The sequence below is a fragment of the Sceloporus occidentalis genome, unplaced genomic scaffold (genome assembly GCF_023333645.1).
Source record: "Sceloporus occidentalis isolate IW3139 unplaced genomic scaffold, rSceOcc1.0.p SCAF_47, whole genome shotgun sequence".
NCBI lineage: Eukaryota > Metazoa > Chordata > Lepidosauria > Squamata > Phrynosomatidae > Sceloporus > Sceloporus occidentalis.
In genome coordinates, this window is record NW_028317027.1 from 7,332,866 (window position 1) to 7,350,945 (window position 18,080).

The window sequence follows — 18,080 nt, forward strand, 5'->3', positions numbered from 1 at the left end:
GCAGGTAGCTTGAAATATGTTAAAACACTGATACCTTGAAATTGTGTAAATCGCTAAATAAAAATTTACAGAAGAAATAAAGTTCTATTAATGCTTTTGATAAGTGTTTTTTTTTAAAGCCAACATTTGATGTCTAACTACTTCGCAAAATATATTCTTGTTATTAGCTAGATGTAGTCAGTCCTCAGTTAGTACAATAAGATACTATCGACTTTCATTTATAATGTACATACAGGAGGATACAGGAATGGCAGGTCATCAGCAGAATGCACTGAAAACACCAAAATGATATAGGTGACTTAGATATAAAGGAAAAGACATATCACTATTGAAATGAATGTCAGAAAACTTTAGTTAAATTGTTTGAAAATATATATCAAAGATCCAGTACCAACGGAACAAAGCGATCTTTGTACACTCTATGCAACTCCACTGTCGATAATGATTCATTGTGATCCCGCAAGCAGGTTATTCAGTTCTGTGGTGTTTGCGACATTCACAGTACGTGGGTGTTGTGACTCATTTTATGAAATAGCATTTAACTAACCTGTTGCTATGTTACAATATTCTATGTGGCGCAAATCTTCACACCTAATGTACAGTACTGACAGCATATTCATGTTTTGTGAGTGATTATGTTAAGATGTGATGATTTTAAAAACAATAATAAATCACATATCAATGATGTATGAGAACAACAGTATAGTGAAGAACGATGCCCCGTAAACCTGCATGTAGTTAAAACCCGATTGCTTTAGCGAGGGTGACGTTCCAGGCAACTATTCAAGTTTTAGCATTCTCTTTTCCTCTCATTAGTTCTACATAGGTTTGTCCATAAAGTTTAAATAGTACTGTGTAATAAAATCTAGATAACATCTTGCAGTGCACCTGAGGATACTCATTAGCATTACTAAGTCAAAATACTACTTTAAGTTACAAAAAAAAACAATAATATGCACAAAAAAGTAAACTATATTAAAAGTGTAGGTGTCAATATGGTAAAGGCCAAGGCTGATGTCTAATCAGTGGTATATTTACCTTTGGGTCGGATGTCCGGTACACTGAAAGGTGATGTGGGCCTTTAGGAAACTGAGTGCTGGGATAGGATGTAAAATCCCAGCGTGCCGCATCTTAAAGGAATGCAGCATCTTTTAATGGATGATATGTGCTGAGTTGGAAGAGCCACCATAGCGTAAATTGGTTGATTGGGAAGATTAGGTTGTTCGGTGGGATACTGGGGGAGGATCACCCGAAAGGGCGCTCTGCTACCTGTTTTTGTACCAGGGGGAATTCTGCCCTTTGGGCCTCAGCTCAAACAGGTTGCTGTTCTACTGCTATGTATGTTCTATTCCACAGGCTCTTGGTTATGTTCCAGTGATATTGCACCTAATTTATAGAACTGCCAAGATAAAAATCCTAATTCTTCCCCTTTCTTCAACCTGCACTCCCCCCCCCCCCCCCAGAAAACTAAGTCTGGCATACACGGTATGACTAGGTTGGCCAGTGTGGAAATGGATGAAGTTGAAGAGGCACAAGCCAAACTTGCTATGCCAGGGCCTTTCTTCTAGTGATTGGCCCTTATGGTGTCACATGCAGAAAATGTTGTGGGGGTTTTGATTTGCACTAGCTCCATGAGCCAACAGGGCTCTGTCAGATGTTGGGTTGGGCCTCCCTTGCTTGGCCATGTCTCCTGCATGGCAGTGGGTACAACGGCTTTCAATCAAAGCCCTTCTCAAACCTTTATGTTTATTATTAATTTGTATATTAATAATGTCACTTGGATAATATGTTTCTGATGCCACAAGTGTCCACTGCTGACAGTGGTTCCCAACAAGTTTAGAAGAGGTTACTTTAGTAGAATCTATAAAGAAAGGGACAGACAAAGGTGTACAGTCCAAACATTGTCACTACAGAAGAACGACCTTAAAATACAATTAATATAGAGCAACTTTTCAACCTTTACTGAACCTTAGAAATACACTCAGGACAGATGCCGCATATTGTGATTTATCTAAGTGATTAAAATAACCAACTATTATTTTAGTTGTTTTCCTGCATTGCTCACAGACCTGACAATATTCAGACTTGACTAAGCAATGTGCTGAATAACAGGACAGAGTTTCATTAAGTAACAATAGAGAGGAAGCCAAAACAGCACCTCGAAGTGTGAACTCCATGACTTAATGTTATGCTTCTCAGGAAAATCGTGACACATGAATGAGCTTCTTGGACAGATAGATGACAGGAAGGAAGGGAAAACTCAAAACCTCTGCAAAAATGAAGTACTCAGACTACAAAGCTTATTTTCATTAAGCATATTTTTCCAATAATAGTCCAGACAGCCGGCTTTCTATATGAACTTTGTATAAGCTGGTATGAGCAAAGTTAGAAAACATTTCATTCTAGTTATTACTGTTTTTTTATGTATCCCATTGAGAATTGTCTCTTTTCAGATTATCCTAATTATTATTATATATATATATATATATATATATATATAACTTTATTTTGTGTTAATGACTTGCATAAAACAACACTGAACAATCTCATTGACTCGATTGCATAATAATTTCTGTGACGGTTTTGGACAGTCAGCAGTATTAGGAATTACATTTCTAATGCTGCATTTAGTACAGGTTAGCTGGTTTGTTACATTCAAGTAAGTTCTATCCACCAACTAGGTTACTTAAAATACATAAGTACCGTATTTCCCAATGTATAAGACGCATCTTTTTTAGAAAAAAAAAATGTGTGGTCTAAAAACTGGGTGCGTCTTATACAGTGGTTGTAGATTGCAGTTACTGCGGTAATTCCCAGTACCTCCCTGCAGTCACACTGCCGATTGGCAGTTATGGTTAATGGGTTGTTTAGGGTTAATTTAGGGGCATTTATGGTTGATGGGGCCTTTAGGGTTAATTTAGGGGCGGTTATGGTTGATTGGGCCTTTAGGGTTAATTTAGAGGCAGTTATGGTTGATGGGGTCTTTAGGGTTAATTTTAGGGGCAGTTAAGGTTGATGGGGTCTTTAGGTTTAATCTAGGGGCAGTTAATGGATGGGAGTAATGAGGATGTGTATGAATTTTATGATAATACTTGGGGAAATACGGTAACTGAGGTTTCTAAAAAAACAAGTATATGGGTATATTTGTGAGTGAAACTAAGAACACTACACTTAAGTATTCGCTAAACTTAACCTGAACCTCAGGTCAGGCCAAGGTAATTTGTTTAATTGATTTCTGGACCTGTAAGATAGAAGGGAATAATGAAAATGAAATAATAAAACAGCAAAGCCATTTTTCTTTTCATAATTTCACCAAAAATGCCATGTCCAGGTTTGTAAGATTCTTCCGTGCAGAACTCAGCTCTTGACCTTGGACTCTGGCTTAATGCCCAGATTTATGTGAAGACGCCCTCCTTTTTGTTACATCAGCCATATACTCAGAGCCATTCCAATCCCTAATATCCAGCTGTTTTATTTTTGTATAGATTTCCAACACGACAGTTCCCTCTACTTTTGTAAAGTCAATCATTCCAGTCACATTTTATTATTCACTAAGAGGCCCCTGAGGTACAAGTGGTGGTCCATTCTACTTGTCCTACTAACTCTAGATTCTTGTAATGTAATTATTGATGTATTTAAAACAGAAAGAATATCAATTAGACCTTTGTTTTCCTTTAAGGGAAACACGCAACTTAAAAATATTGGAGATATAACAGAGGTAATAAGAACAGGATGTTTTAAAGGCTACTCACATGGTATACACATAAGATTTTTAACACTGTTATATACGTTAATGTTTTATATAGAATTATAGAATGTAGGATTTTGGAAAAGTGACACTTCCACGTTAACTAAATAATTATGTTTTGATAATATTGCTGCATACTCTCTAGACAAACCATCCACAGTCACCTACAAGCACTGGCATCCTAGCCAAAAGGGGCACCAACAATTGGAGTTTAAAAACAGTGAGTACAAGAAGACATTTTAGCTAAGGTTAAATACATAATAATAATACATCAGACATCTAGGGCACCCAGAGACTATTATGAAGTGTACCCTACTTGTGCAACTGACAAACTATTTGAGGGGTATCACAGAGGTTCTGTGAGAGTGAATATACATAAAGAGCGGGAAACCACTTCTTGAATGGCTAAGCAAGATAATTGACCAATCAGGAGCAACCATTGTGGCTCACCTTGGTCCCCTGGCAAATCTTTCTGACCTGGTACCCCAGTCATTGAAGGTGAGTTCAAATCCCTGTGTTTATTATTAATATATGATTGTAAAACCATATTTCAATCTGAAAATGAACTTAATTTGTACATATGATATATACAAATTAACCCATTTAGATGTGTCAAGAAAATGATATTATCATGTATTCATAAATTGTTAGTATCAGCAAAGTACTGTTCAAAATTATTTATATTTTTGAGCTCATGGGTAGACTGCACATAAGTTGCAAAAAACAATCATGATGTATTGCAGGCTTCCTTTACTAGACATGGTCGGCTCCAATGTTCACCAAAAAATGTGTGTCTGCCACAATGTTTGATGAGACAATTAGTGAGCACCAAATTGTGTTAGTAAATATCATCACGTGAGTCTGTTTGGAAGGGGAATTTTACATTTTACGTGTTTAATCTTTTTATAAGTAACCAAGCAGTGTCATAATCACTATACATCCAGTGATTCATTAAAGTCCCCGTTCCTCTCAGCCAAAACATTATCTCAGTGCTCAAACACGATGATCAAAGAAAATGAAAATACGGTATATACAAAGACACCTGGGACCTTTCTAAATGAGCAAGGATTCTATGGTAGTCATTCCCTATAAAACTATGACTTGTCAGGAGGTAGCGGTATAGAATTATACTGTGATAGACATGCAATGAAAATAATAAACCTTGACTAAATGAATTGTCGCAAAAGCTTGCAATTAAATGGATTTCGACCAACAGAGGTGTCATCTCTACCAAATTCGCTCATTGCCACAAGATGGTCAAATGAGATCACTTGTATTCAAGTAGGGATTTCAACTATTATATTTTTAACAATTTAAAACCCAACAGCATTTTACCAGGTTTTCCTCCTGCTATAGCAACAAGCCTAATATATTTTGCATACTCTTAGTACAGCATTACTTTTACATTTGATTAACATAAAAGTAATGCTGTTAGTAATGCTATACTATGAGTAAGCAAAACAGGAAGGAAGGAAAATATTTGAGGATTTTTTGACTGTAAGAGCTGGTAAATAGTAGCTTATAATAAGGGGACTATATAATCAGATTGGTAAGTATAACAAAATAAATAATTTAATTTAAGGTGACAAATTTGTTGAATTTACCTAATGCAAAGTCCAACTTCTACAACCCATTAATCTATAGACACAGGTGAAAGTTATTACACTTTGCCAGCCCCCAAAATATGTCATGCTGAGTCTGATATTTTAAGAAATCTGGGGGAGGCAATTTCCTGTAGCGCTTGTACTCTCCTAACACCATCTTAAGTATTTTTGTGTAGGAGGTTAAAGTAAAAAGCAGTAAAGAGCCCAAAGTCAAAATTGGCCCCTTCAGGGCTTTAACAAAAACTCTTTGTTATTTAAAGGGACAATAAACCAGCCATTGGTGAAGCCAGATACCAATCCATTTTCCTTTACTGGCAGTTTATGGGCATTGTGCTGGTGTGAAGGCTTGGAATTTAGTTACAAAGTTACATCTTGTCTCATAGATGGGGGCAAAAGGCCTTGCAGAGGGTTCTTCATTGGGGGAGGACTGAGAAGCGTCTGTTTAAAGGAACAGTCATGTCAGATATTAATTTTGACATGACCGTTCATTTAGTTTTCTTTTAGTACACAACACAACACTGACCAAAGATCAGCTGAATTGGAATATCAGCCATATGTTATAACCAATAATTAAAAGTCGGGTTCAGGCTATACGTCCCCTTGGGCCATCTCTAAATTCTTTGTGTGCATAATGATGTCAGACGCCAGATATGTGCTAACGGATGTCAAGTGGTTATTTGAAACCCGTGGAAAGCATGTACAGATATGCCACACGATGACATAACGCCTGATTTTCTGTTACTCATTAATTTAATGGGGATGCGATTTAACGGCTTAAATGTTACCTTTTCAACATATGCTTTTAAGGTTTATTTATAATAAGCCTAGTGTAAAGTGGTAAAATGTCAATTTATTACTAACATTTTACTGGTATTTTGCAATATAGGTTCTACTTAAAACATGTCTACTGAATGTTAAATTACTGTGTCATCCCACTGATTTTTAATATTCTTAAAAACAATAGGATCCCTTGGGGTAAAGGGTTCCATTAACCCATGCTTGGGGTTGAGAACCAATTTCACCCCTAGGAGGCAGAGGCAATGCTTGCGGTTTTGCTATAGTCAGATTTAAGTGACAACATTAGACTGTAAGCTCTATGGGGAAGAGACATGCTTTTCTCTCATATAAATGACTGCACTTATTTTACCATTTTATTATGTCCTAAAATGTATATGCTAAAAATATCTATTAGAACTCACTCTCTCAACATTCAGAACAGCTATCCTGAACATATCAAAAACCATGGTTAAGGCAATAGATTTAAAAATATTGTTATAGTATTTTATATTATTTATTATTATTATATTATTTATGTATGTTTATAACATACATATCCCACAGCACTGTACAAGGGGTAGAATTAACCTTGAAAACATGAAATTCTGCAATTTATTTTTGCTTTACTTGTTTTGCCCTTACAATAAAATTCATGCTTAACATCTGTATCGTGTTTGGACTGGTAGAGAGATTTCTTTCCCTTCCTCAAAGTGTTTTAGTTTGCTCTTAAAATCAAAGCAATCCACAAAACTCATAAGTCTCATCCCCAATTAAGATGTTTAAATATAACATTGTATACACACTGAAAAGGCTAATGTAAATACTTTATGTATGATGTAAAAACAGGAAATAGTCCAGTAATCAGAACGTAAAGTACATAGTGTGTATTTATATAATGGTCTGATTGTCTTCATTAATCTTTCCCATTATGAATTATTTCATTATTTAAAAACCAAGTAAATGCCATTTAAAAAAAGACAAATATATCCTTCAATAACGAAAACCCCTGAGGACCAACAACTGGAGCTGTATAAACATTTTTCAAAAAAATTTAAAACATTCCCAGAAAATATAAATAAAAACTTTTTACTTACGACGATTGGGAAGCTTTTCTCCTTAGTAAATAGTCCACGACATCTGGGTCTGTCTCTAAAAGGCTAATCAGTACTTCGTTCTGTAAATCTGGTGGGACCTTAAAATCAAAAAGTAAACTCCAGTCAAATACTCAGTTTCTTATGAAAAATCTTACCTACCCTATAGAAATTCAACAGGGAAGAAACATCTTGACAACCAGGTTCTTTTTTAGAAATAACTTGGCAAAGGTAGTAATGTTAGGATGTGGTTCATATGTTCATGTGGACACACAACCTGGTGGCTTATGTTTTAGAAAGTCAGCGTTGGAGTAATCTGAAGACTACTATAAAATAATGTAAGTGTAAGCTTGCGAAGAAGGTACTTATCAAATGCATCGGATTGTCTTAGTGTTTCAATTCTAGTTTTGTCACAACCTTTGTATGTATGTATTGTAAGAAGTGTTGCTTCAATTGTTGGCACTATATAAATAAAAGATAATAACACGTATTAGAATTGACTTGACATTCTTTGTTCTGATCATGAACCCATACTGCAGATTAGAGTCTCACAGACTTCTTGAGCCTTCTATGCAGTACCCATACAGCAAGACAAGATATAAGTGGATAGGTAGAGAAACCCACATAGCAAACCAAACTAAAAAAAAATGTTGGAAACTCTCCATGTTTGGATTAGTGAATGTGCTAAACTGCACACAAAGTACATTATTAATGCTGTCGGTTACCAAGCGTTTTATTGGGGTTTTTTTTATAGTAAACATTGTTTTCTAGTCCAGTATTCTAAATTGAAGTGATGGGTACTGTTCTACACAGGATGATCACAATCAGTAACCATGCTGTCAAGTTTTATTCTTCTGTTGATTTATCCATTAAAACCAGACTGGCATATGGACTGCTCTTGACAATGCTGGATAAATCGACACCAAAATACTACCTGCGATTTTGAAAAAGTGTCCTTATTTGCTGGCTCATATCAAATAGCAATCTAACTGTTTATTACAGCATCAGTGCTATTACATGGTTAAAAAAATAACATTGTACCTAATTTATACATATTGCAAAAAAACAAAATAAATAATCTGTATTGCTTAGATTGGATGTTGGTACAAACTGATCACTTTCTAGTCTCAGAGGAGCTTCTCATCTCCTATATTGTTTAGTGTGATTACCTATAATGTAGAGCAATTTGTACTTTTTGCATTACGTGTAGGAGTGTTGACAGCGCAGTCATTTTAAGAGCGTATATTCAAAGAAATAAAGAGGTGAGCTGAGAATCCTCTAATTTCCCCGTGAATCGTTTGAAGGGTGGGGGTGTAACTGAGGTTCACGAGGAATCCCTTGAGTCACTTAATGTTTTTCATTTGCAGTCTAGGAAATTTTCAATATCTGTTTTTACTGTTGAGTTGCAATACATTGTGCGTCACAGATCTGTTAAGCTTGTACCCCCTAGGTTAGTGAGATGGGGCAGAGATCATCTCTGCATTTAATTGAGGCTTATAACATGCATAAAGTTCACAATCATGTAGTCTGTGTAAATGGCAAGACAGGGGGATGCTAATTTATTCAGAAAAAATGCATGATTTGTGTGAATTGCGGCATCTGTTTTGTTTAATGCACAGAATTATGATTAAATGTACATAATACATTCATTTTCTGAGAATGTTTGGCAAGGAAATTAATTCAATAGTACAGGTTAGAATATGGATAATGATGGGGACTGATTCCGCCATCATAAACAATATATTTTTGGTAAACCTGGTGCTGCCCGATTGCAGTATATTGGATTGAATAGCAACCCTCCATAGACTGCAACAGAAAAAAATGGAAAAACAAAGTAAATTAAATATATTGCAAAGGATGCTTTAATTTAACTAAGATAAAATCTAAAACAGATTTCATCAAATTTTTTCACTGCATGCTATGGGAAGATCTCCTGTGCTAAATCCAACACATAGGTAGGTAGATAGATCTACACAGATGCTATTCTTATCACTATTTACATACAGTTGTAATCAAACGTTTGCATAGCCTTGTATAATTAGTAATATATGTACCATTTTAAAAGAAAACATGAGTGAGCAGGCAAAACACACTTCTTTTATTTCTTATGGGATTCATATTCAACTGTAGGTAATAACAGAATGGCACAACACAACGTGGCAATAAAGACAAAAATGTATGTTCAAAAGTCTGCAAACCTTTACTTCTTTATACTTTGTATTGCCCCTTTAATGACAGTGTGCAGTGTTCTGTAATTGTTCTCTACGAGACCCCAAATTCTTGCAGGTCAACAAATTCATTGACTATTTATACACAGACACTAATTGCAATTTAAAATGCCACAGGTTGCCATTTTAACCTGTGTGTGTGTCACCTTGTGTGTCTGTAACAAGGCCAAACATTTAAGGGTATGTAAACTCTGGATCAGGGCCACTTGGGTGATTTCTGTCGTGATTTAAAAACTAGCCAAACAACTATGTGATAATAAATGGCCTCATATGATCACTAGCCTTAAATAAAAGACAGTTTTGCATGATCGGTCATATATTCAAAATCAATGCCAACATTTTATAATTTTTACCAGGGTATGCAAACTTTTGAGCTCAACTGTATATTAACAAGTTAAATATTATCAAATAGTGGAAGACTACATTTACCACAATGTGTAATGCAGAGTATTTGGGATGATCGAAATCCTCAGTATTTGTGAAACCGTAAATATATCTGGCTGTACATCAAACACATTGAGCAACATTTTTCCACTGTTACTATTTCCCTGCTATAAACATCAGATAAAAACAGTCAGATAAACATTTAACTATACTGTCAGTAAGCCAGTACTTTTATTTTAGGTCTTTTCAGGTATATCCATAATTGGATAGAAAAAAACTCAAAACTTATTGAAACTACTGTGACACTGTACAGCTTAAAAGGAAGCACCACCATGGGGTGGAGTATTTGGAGAGCAGTGCGGGACAATGCTCCAACTCCACTTTATTCTTATGAAGCTTGCAAGAGGTGCAGGAAATATTTAAACTCAACCCACAGAATCAATGAGACTGTTGAGGGGAAAGAAAGTTCCTATGTGCTCCCAGGGCAGAGAGAAGCCCTGAAAAAGATCTCTAAGCCAAGTGTGGCTTTATCTGGCTGGATCTGTGTGTGTGTTGCTTAGGTGAGTTTTTCCAGAGCCTAGCAGGGAGGTATAAGTTAGTGGATAGTTGGGCTGGACCAGTGGACCAGTCAGGTTTATCAAAGTGTAGGCAGAGAGGGCTCTAGTTGGGAGCTAGGCTTTATTTTTCTGATTTTTATTTTGTTGTTTTTCGTCTGTACCCAGAAATAAAAGTCACAGTTTTCTAGAAAATCTAGAAAAAGATTTTCTAGAAAATGAGCCTTAAAGTCCTAGAGGACCATGCTTTAAGATTTAAAAAGTGACTTAAATCAGCTACAGAGTTTTACCACACTACCTATAGCTTTTGATTTTTGTTTGTAAATTTTGTAACGGGAAATCTAGTTTAAAAGATCACCTTGTGGAAGCTGGGATCGTTGGCAGGGCCGGACGAAGTTCTTTCTCGTCTCCTAATTCACCCTTACAAAGGCTGCCTGGACTAACCAACACACAGCTATGTAAAAATATGACAGAGGAAATAGTGGATGGAATAACTACACAGTTCCTGAGAACAGGAAGTTAAAATACCCTTTTCCCCATAGCGTACATATATCATTTTTAATACATATATTTTCCTTTTATTAATTTGTAAATTTCAGTATGGGGGTATGTAATTTTTGGGAAAAGTCACAAATGAACGTGGTTCTTTTCAGGGGCCTAAGTAGAAACCATAGGGTCCCTGTGCGAAAATTGCACTGCCCCCCCAACATGTCTCACCTTTGCCCCCAAATAGCTTGTGAGTACCACCCTTGCCCCAAGTAGCTTATCAGTGCCATCCTAACCCCAAAAAGCCTGCCTGTGCCACCTTTCCCCCAGCTTGTCAGTTCCCCCAAACAACTTGCCTGTGCCATCACTGCCCCTTGCCCCCTCCAACATACACTCTGGCACACATTTGTAAACACACACATGATAAAACACAAACTTACTCATACTCACTAACACACACGTACACACTCATTCTAATACACATGCTCACACCACTCATGCTAAAACACACTCCATTTAACATAACTTACACATCCATCCTCACACACAAAAACTTACACATACACATCCATGCTCACAGACACATATACATATGCATTCATGCTCACACGCACATATACATAAGACATCCATGCTACCATACACTTAAACATAGACATCCATGCTCACATACACTTATACATAAACATCCCTGGTGAGTTTTAGTTGCAAGAAATGCTTGGTTGGTCCTGTGTTAAATACAGTTCAGTCATCGAAGTGACTTTCATGAAATTTCACTGATTTAACAATACATTATATAGGACCACCTTAAACCTCAATCATGCAAAACAAATTTGGTGGGGTGAAACTCCATTTCTCCTGCAAACTCCCCTGCCAATTCCCTATTTAGAGGGAAACACACCCCTTTATTCTCTTATCCTTAACACTTGCCTGGTCCATGTCAGAAGACAACATTTTGGGCTTCTCAATTAATTATGCATAGAAGCAGAACTGTCAAAGGTACCTGTAGATGGGAATGGACAGCATGTCACTAGGAAGATTGATTTGGCTAGTGCACACAATACATAGGAGCCAGAACCCATCAAGAAAGACATAAACACAGCTTTAACCGTGAATACCCTTGACAGGCAGAGCACTTTTAAAAGCAGGATTTTGCTGCTAAAGGGCAGATTTTACTATAAATCCATTTAAATATTAGGTATTATGAGCTGTTTTTACGAAATTGAAAAGGATCAGTTGTACAGAAAGAGAAATAAAGTCATACTTTCTTGCAATTTCTTATTTTGCAGGACATTGAGCAATCATTCAACGTCTGCACTATACTTACCATAAAAAGGCTTTCATAGTTTTCAATCATTTTCTGTACAACACTAATGATAATCGTACTTTCTTCAGCCCTGGCAGTACTTTGAACTGTAAACTCTTTGTCTGACGACTTCTGCTTGTGCAACAAGTTAGGCCCAAATATTGTAGCCAGATTTAATGATGTCATTTTGTTCCCAGTAATCTAATAAAAAAACACATTAGACAGTACAAAATATAAAAAAAGAATGTCCATAAGAGCATTTTTATGAGCTAACACTATCCTGATCAACTTGCTGTTTTGTCTACCTAAGCCCACATTGTAAAACAAATCAAACATAATCTCGTGCTCAAGTACACTCTACAATGTCCTATACAAGGCTGTACTCGTAGATGGATACCTTATTTATGTAGTGGGTTATTTATTTTGGCAAAAAGTTTTAAAAGATACCACCATAGCAATGAATGGTTGACATTTTATTGATTGCTATGGTTATAAGACCTCTTTTAAAATTGTGCCCCAATATTATTTGGCCCATCTGGTATGTCTATTTTGCTATCCTAGTTTAGTAAAGCCATATGCCTATCCCACGTCTTAATTATCGCACTGTATTGATCCTTTCTGTTTCTGGTGGAAGGGTATTCCACCTATCTACCATCCTTCTAGCAGCATGAAATGTTCTTAATTTACATCAACATCTTGCCTCTCCTCTCCCCTATACCTCCAAACTACTGGCATGTTTTACCTAACCCAGTGTCTTTCTTCTGACTCTCTGCTCAGCCCATTACAATTTGGTTTTGATCCACCAGACTCTAGCAAACAGACCCTTTCCTACTTAATCTTACTTTAAGTGTTAATTAAAACCCCATATATTCAGAGAAGTATATAACATACCCACCTAATGCCTTCAACCAGCATCCTGAAGAAACCATCCACCCTCTCCCATCTTCAGGATCTCTACTCCACTGACATCATCACATCCGCCTCTCTGCAATCAAATCATCCTTGCCCCAGCAGTCTCTCTCTTTATATCTCATTCCACCTCAACCTCCTAATAGACTGTAAGCTCACAAGAGCAGGACCCTGTTCTCCTCCTGTACCAGTATGTCTTAATGTGGGTTCATAGTAATGTTAACTTTGTATACCATCAATATTATTGGTCATTTTGCATTCTTCCCTTTTCTAATAGTGCTGTTAACTCTGCTGGTGCTCTAGAAACAATATTTAATGTAATAGGTTTAAATTTTCTAGTACATATGGGATCTGTGTATCTACTCAAGAGCATTATAAATTGTTATATATGAACTCAAAGAAATAAGTTCTAAGAGTCTTATAAAACAAAATAGAAAAGATTCTGCCACAAAAATAAAGTAGAAGTGGAAATTTCACCTCTTGCCCATCTTTGTCAAATGTATCTTCTGCATGGCTGGCAACAGTAGACACAAACTGCAACAGCCGGTGTAGAGTGTCACAATTGCAAGGAGGTAGCAGGTAAATGAGAAGCTGCAATGTAGACAGTTGTTCATCTGCATCTAACACTAAAAAATATAAAAAATATTGTGAAAAATAATAGTAGTATCGATAATGCATTTCAACGCATTGTTTTAATAGAACTGCCACCTTCCCAAAAGTATGTGATTGTAATTCGTACACATATATAGAGCATAGTTTTCCTGCCACATCATGTTTTAAACCTTTGCTGTTCCCTAAGATACATGTGATAATAGCGTTTAAGATCATTCTCATGGATAAAAATAATTGGTAGCTCTAGAGTATCATGTACAGCCTGCAAACACAGTGCACAAAGTATGTTACTTTCTATGTGAGTTAACAGTGGGTTTCCATGTAATATACACCTGAATAACAACACAGTATGTGGTGGTTCCTCTTTAAAGTAAACAATGGTACATATACCAATTAACATGTATACTATTTGGAAAAAAGTATTGGGAAAACAGACCATTACACCAACAGACTTTTATGGCATTGCATTCTAAATACAAAGACATTAAAATGTAGTCAGTCCTCCCGTTGCAGCTACGACAGCTTCCACTCTTGGGAAGGCTTTCCACTGACCTCACAAATTCCTATTCTGGATGAAATGGGCTAAAATTCCTCACAGAAACACCCCAAAATCTTATGGAAAACCTTCCCAGAAGAGTTGAAGTTGTTATAGCAGCAACGGGGGAACCGACTACATATTGATGTCTCTGTATTTAGAATGAGATGTCTTGAAGGTCCCTGTTGTAATGGTCAGGTGTCCTAATATTTTTGTCCATGTAGTGTATTTTCATTACATAGCTTCTGTTTTCTATATCCTGAATATTAACACAATTACATTATAATTAGACATAATAACTGCATATAAAATTATTTGCAAGGATAGGTTCTAATTTTAGCTGAATGTATAAACTGGATCAAATTAATAACTAATAACTAATAATTCTCCCCACCATGCATTACATTTTCATATTAGGATGGAAAGGAAAGTGGAATAAGATATAATATACACGTACAAATATTGCCATCTGTCTTTTTTCTGTATAGATCTAAAACTCAACAATATGAGAATTAAAAAAGAAATTGTGTAGTATAAACATACTAATAGTGTTTATAAAAGCTGTGTAGAGTTCTCTGGTGAGGAGCGGGTCGGGCATATCTCTAAGAAATTCTTTTAGTAAGGCCGCAACATCATGGACACTATGTTCTTCCTCTAAAACAACATCAACACCCCGATCAAACTCTTCTCGAAGCTAAAAAAGATAAGAATAATCACAAAATAACCACACAGAACCAAAGCAATGCTTTATCCAGAGCTCCTACAATAATGGAATAAAGATGTTTGTGTATAGGGTATTAATTAAAAACGATATCTTCACACTACCATACACATGACGTAATAGGAAGTGACCTTGGTGAGCAGGAATTTACTCCTTCACAAAACAGCAAAGTGTTCTGTGCATGAACACAAGCTTTATCCTTCACCACCCCCCCTCCCCCACATCACTGGTGGGTACATTGTGAAGGTAAAATGCCATTGAAATACACATGTAACAACCCCTTTAAACTAAACCACCAAGGAGAAGAGCACTACTACACTTCAAATCTAATGTTTGAGGACAACTATCACCTTTTCCATATTCTCAAAAAAAACAAATCTAAAAAGTGAACAGTGAAACATTATGTATTATTACTTTCATTTCTAAAACCACAAATCTCAGCATGCAGATATTGCAGTACATTCTGTACAATTCCTCTAACACATTATTGTTATTACAGTGTAATACAGTGATGACAATACCTGTCGCACTCGTTTCTTAGAACTTCCAACCCTGAAGATTCCCACGGTCTGGAGGCCTAAGTGCAGAAGATTACAGAAAAAATATTAGAGTACTGTTAAAGTATTACATCTTTAGTGCTCTCAATTAAAATAAACAATACATAAATATTATTACTTTCCACCTTGACAAACATCAGCTGAACGTCAATCTTAACCAGAAGCACGGCTCCACCATGGCTAATTGTAAGAATTTAAGCAACAGACTGTACTGTACTGGTGGTCCAAATGTTGAACAAAAATGTTTAAAAATGGAAATAATTAAAACTCAATGGTCACCATTTATAACATACTATGTTTTACAAAATACTGTTCTCCATTAAAAGACAATGCGGGTCAGATATTTGAAGTTCCGAGGTGAATCCCTGATGACCTAGGTCTCTGGGTAAGTTTGTCTTTTTGCAGTGCACTGGACAGGTATTGTGCTAAGGCCCACTTCCTGCTTACTCCCTGAGGGGAATATGGTGGCGCTTGCGGTGAGCCCCTCTCCTGATCCTCCAATCCGCACACTGCAAGAGCCGCCATATTGCCCTCATCCCTAAATTTTGAGAATTTGCTACCGAACAGACATTTACTAAACTCATGGTTTTGATAAACTATGCAGAAAACATTGAATACATTCTGATACCAATATGTCTGCAGTACATCTCAAAGTACTGACGTGGTAACTTCTTCAGAAACATGGGATTTACCCTCAGTGACATAAAACTAAAAGGGAAACACTAAAAGAATTCCTAATTTCTTATGTTTACAAAAGAATTGTTAAATATAGTTTCGAGTTATGTCTAGTTCAGTGGAATACAGATAAATCATCCACATCCAGCCCCTATGTGTGGGATTCATTTAGTACTGCACTGGTACCCTCTACGTAACCCCATAAAGCCATCAGACTCACACTTACCATTTTTTTCTAAATGCAGACAGCAGCTGTCCACAAGCCTGGGAACTTGTCTATATATTGGGTTCAGGCTTAGTTTTTTGTCCCTTTCCTTTTCTTTTTTCTTCTGAGTCTCTGCTGGCAACGACAGCTGTAGAGCTTCTAAGAGTCGGGACTGATTATCATCAAGATCTGTAATGGAGTCCACAGACATTGCACCCTGCAACACAAAAATATACTTTTAAATTCCAGAAATGCTCAAGTTCTGTTTCTATAGATAAAGAAAGTTCTGGTACAATGTAGTAAAAGTGGTGCAGTCGCCACAGACATGGAGGAAATGTTCATGCTTATTGCTCCAATTTTCCCACTTTTTCCCCAGGAGCACCTTTTTATACAGATTCTCTTATGTCGTTTTGTCAACCGAATCTTCTTGAAACTCATAGTAAAGCAAATAGGTGCTGGGGGTATATATATATATTTGATCCCCTGCTGATTTTGTATGTTTGCCCACTAATTTTAATGGTAGGTTTATTTGGACAGTGAGAGACAAAATAACAAAAAATTCAGAATAACGCATTTTAAATAAGTTATAAATTGATTTGATATTTGATCCCCTATCAATCAGCAAGATGTCTTGTTCCCAAGTGTCTTTTTTACAGGTTACGAGCTGATATTAGAAGCACTCTCTCCTAATCTCAGCTTGTTACTTTTATAAACCTTTCTACAGATATATATATATATATCGCAATCACACTAAAAACACCACGGGAAAGGCTTCTAGAGTACAAAAAAAGGAAAACACTAGCAGGATCCCTCTGGTGGATACCTACAACCCAACTCTTGAGGACGCACGCAAGATTGTGAAAGACCTATGGCCAGTACTCTCAGAGGACCCCAAATAAAAAAAATATTCCCTCAGCCCCCGACACTGGCATTTAAACAACCACCAAACCTGAGGAAAAGATTAATCCGCAGCAAACTTGGCCCAGAAAAGGAGCATACACAGAATGGCACTGTACGATGTTAACAAATCCCGCTGCAAACTTTGTCAACATATATGTGACAGTAACACAGCCAGTCACAATAACAAAACAAAACATACAACATCAAGGATTCATACTCATGTACATCTGCAAACATGGTATACATGATACAATGTTCAGCATGTGACCAAGGGTGCTACATTGGGGAAACGGGACTTAAGCTACACCTCAGATGAACCTACACAGAAGCTCTATCAAAAACCATGAGGAAGACAAATATTGCACCCCGGTAGGACATCATTTCACACAGAATAATCGCTCCATCCAAAACCTGAAAATTAAAGTACTCAAAGAGAATTCTTAAAAGGCTCTCAGGAAACGAAAACATTTGTGATGAAAATGATAACGCATTTCAACACCATAAAAGATGTGGATTCTGGTTTCCTGACACACTACCAGAACTTCATATGAAATTCATCTTAATGTCCAATGTGTGTCTAATTGTTATTGTCTCTAATGTGTTAATGGGTTTATTGGTTTCCCTAGGTTTAATTGTTCTGTCCTTTAGTTACCTCCAGGCCCATTATTTATGACGCCCCACTCAACCCCCCCCCATCCCCTTCCCTAATACCATCTCTTGTTTTAAGTAGTAAGTATAACCTGTCATGTTGATTAGTATTGCTTCAGACCTGATGAAGAGAGGGTAAC

At 36.5% G+C, this 18,080-nt stretch overlaps 1 protein-coding gene across 1 annotated transcript in view; it reads right to left on the reverse strand.

Annotated features, from left to right (window-relative positions):
* Positions 1–18,080, reverse strand: part of LOC149289285 (rho GTPase-activating protein 6-like) — a 267,876-nt gene that overhangs the window by 8,229 nt on the left and 241,567 nt on the right. Inside the window, exons 5-10 of the mRNA XM_089490921.1 lie at positions 16,414–16,609; positions 15,477–15,532; positions 14,778–14,928; positions 13,565–13,713; positions 12,200–12,379; positions 7,224–7,321 (exon numbers count right to left, since the gene is read on the reverse strand). Of these exons, the coding sequence (XP_089347047.1) occupies positions 7,224–7,321; positions 12,200–12,379; positions 13,565–13,713; positions 14,778–14,928; positions 15,477–15,532; positions 16,414–16,609 (830 nt within the window). The remainder of the gene's footprint in view (positions 1–7,223; positions 7,322–12,199; positions 12,380–13,564; positions 13,714–14,777; positions 14,929–15,476; positions 15,533–16,413; positions 16,610–18,080) is intronic.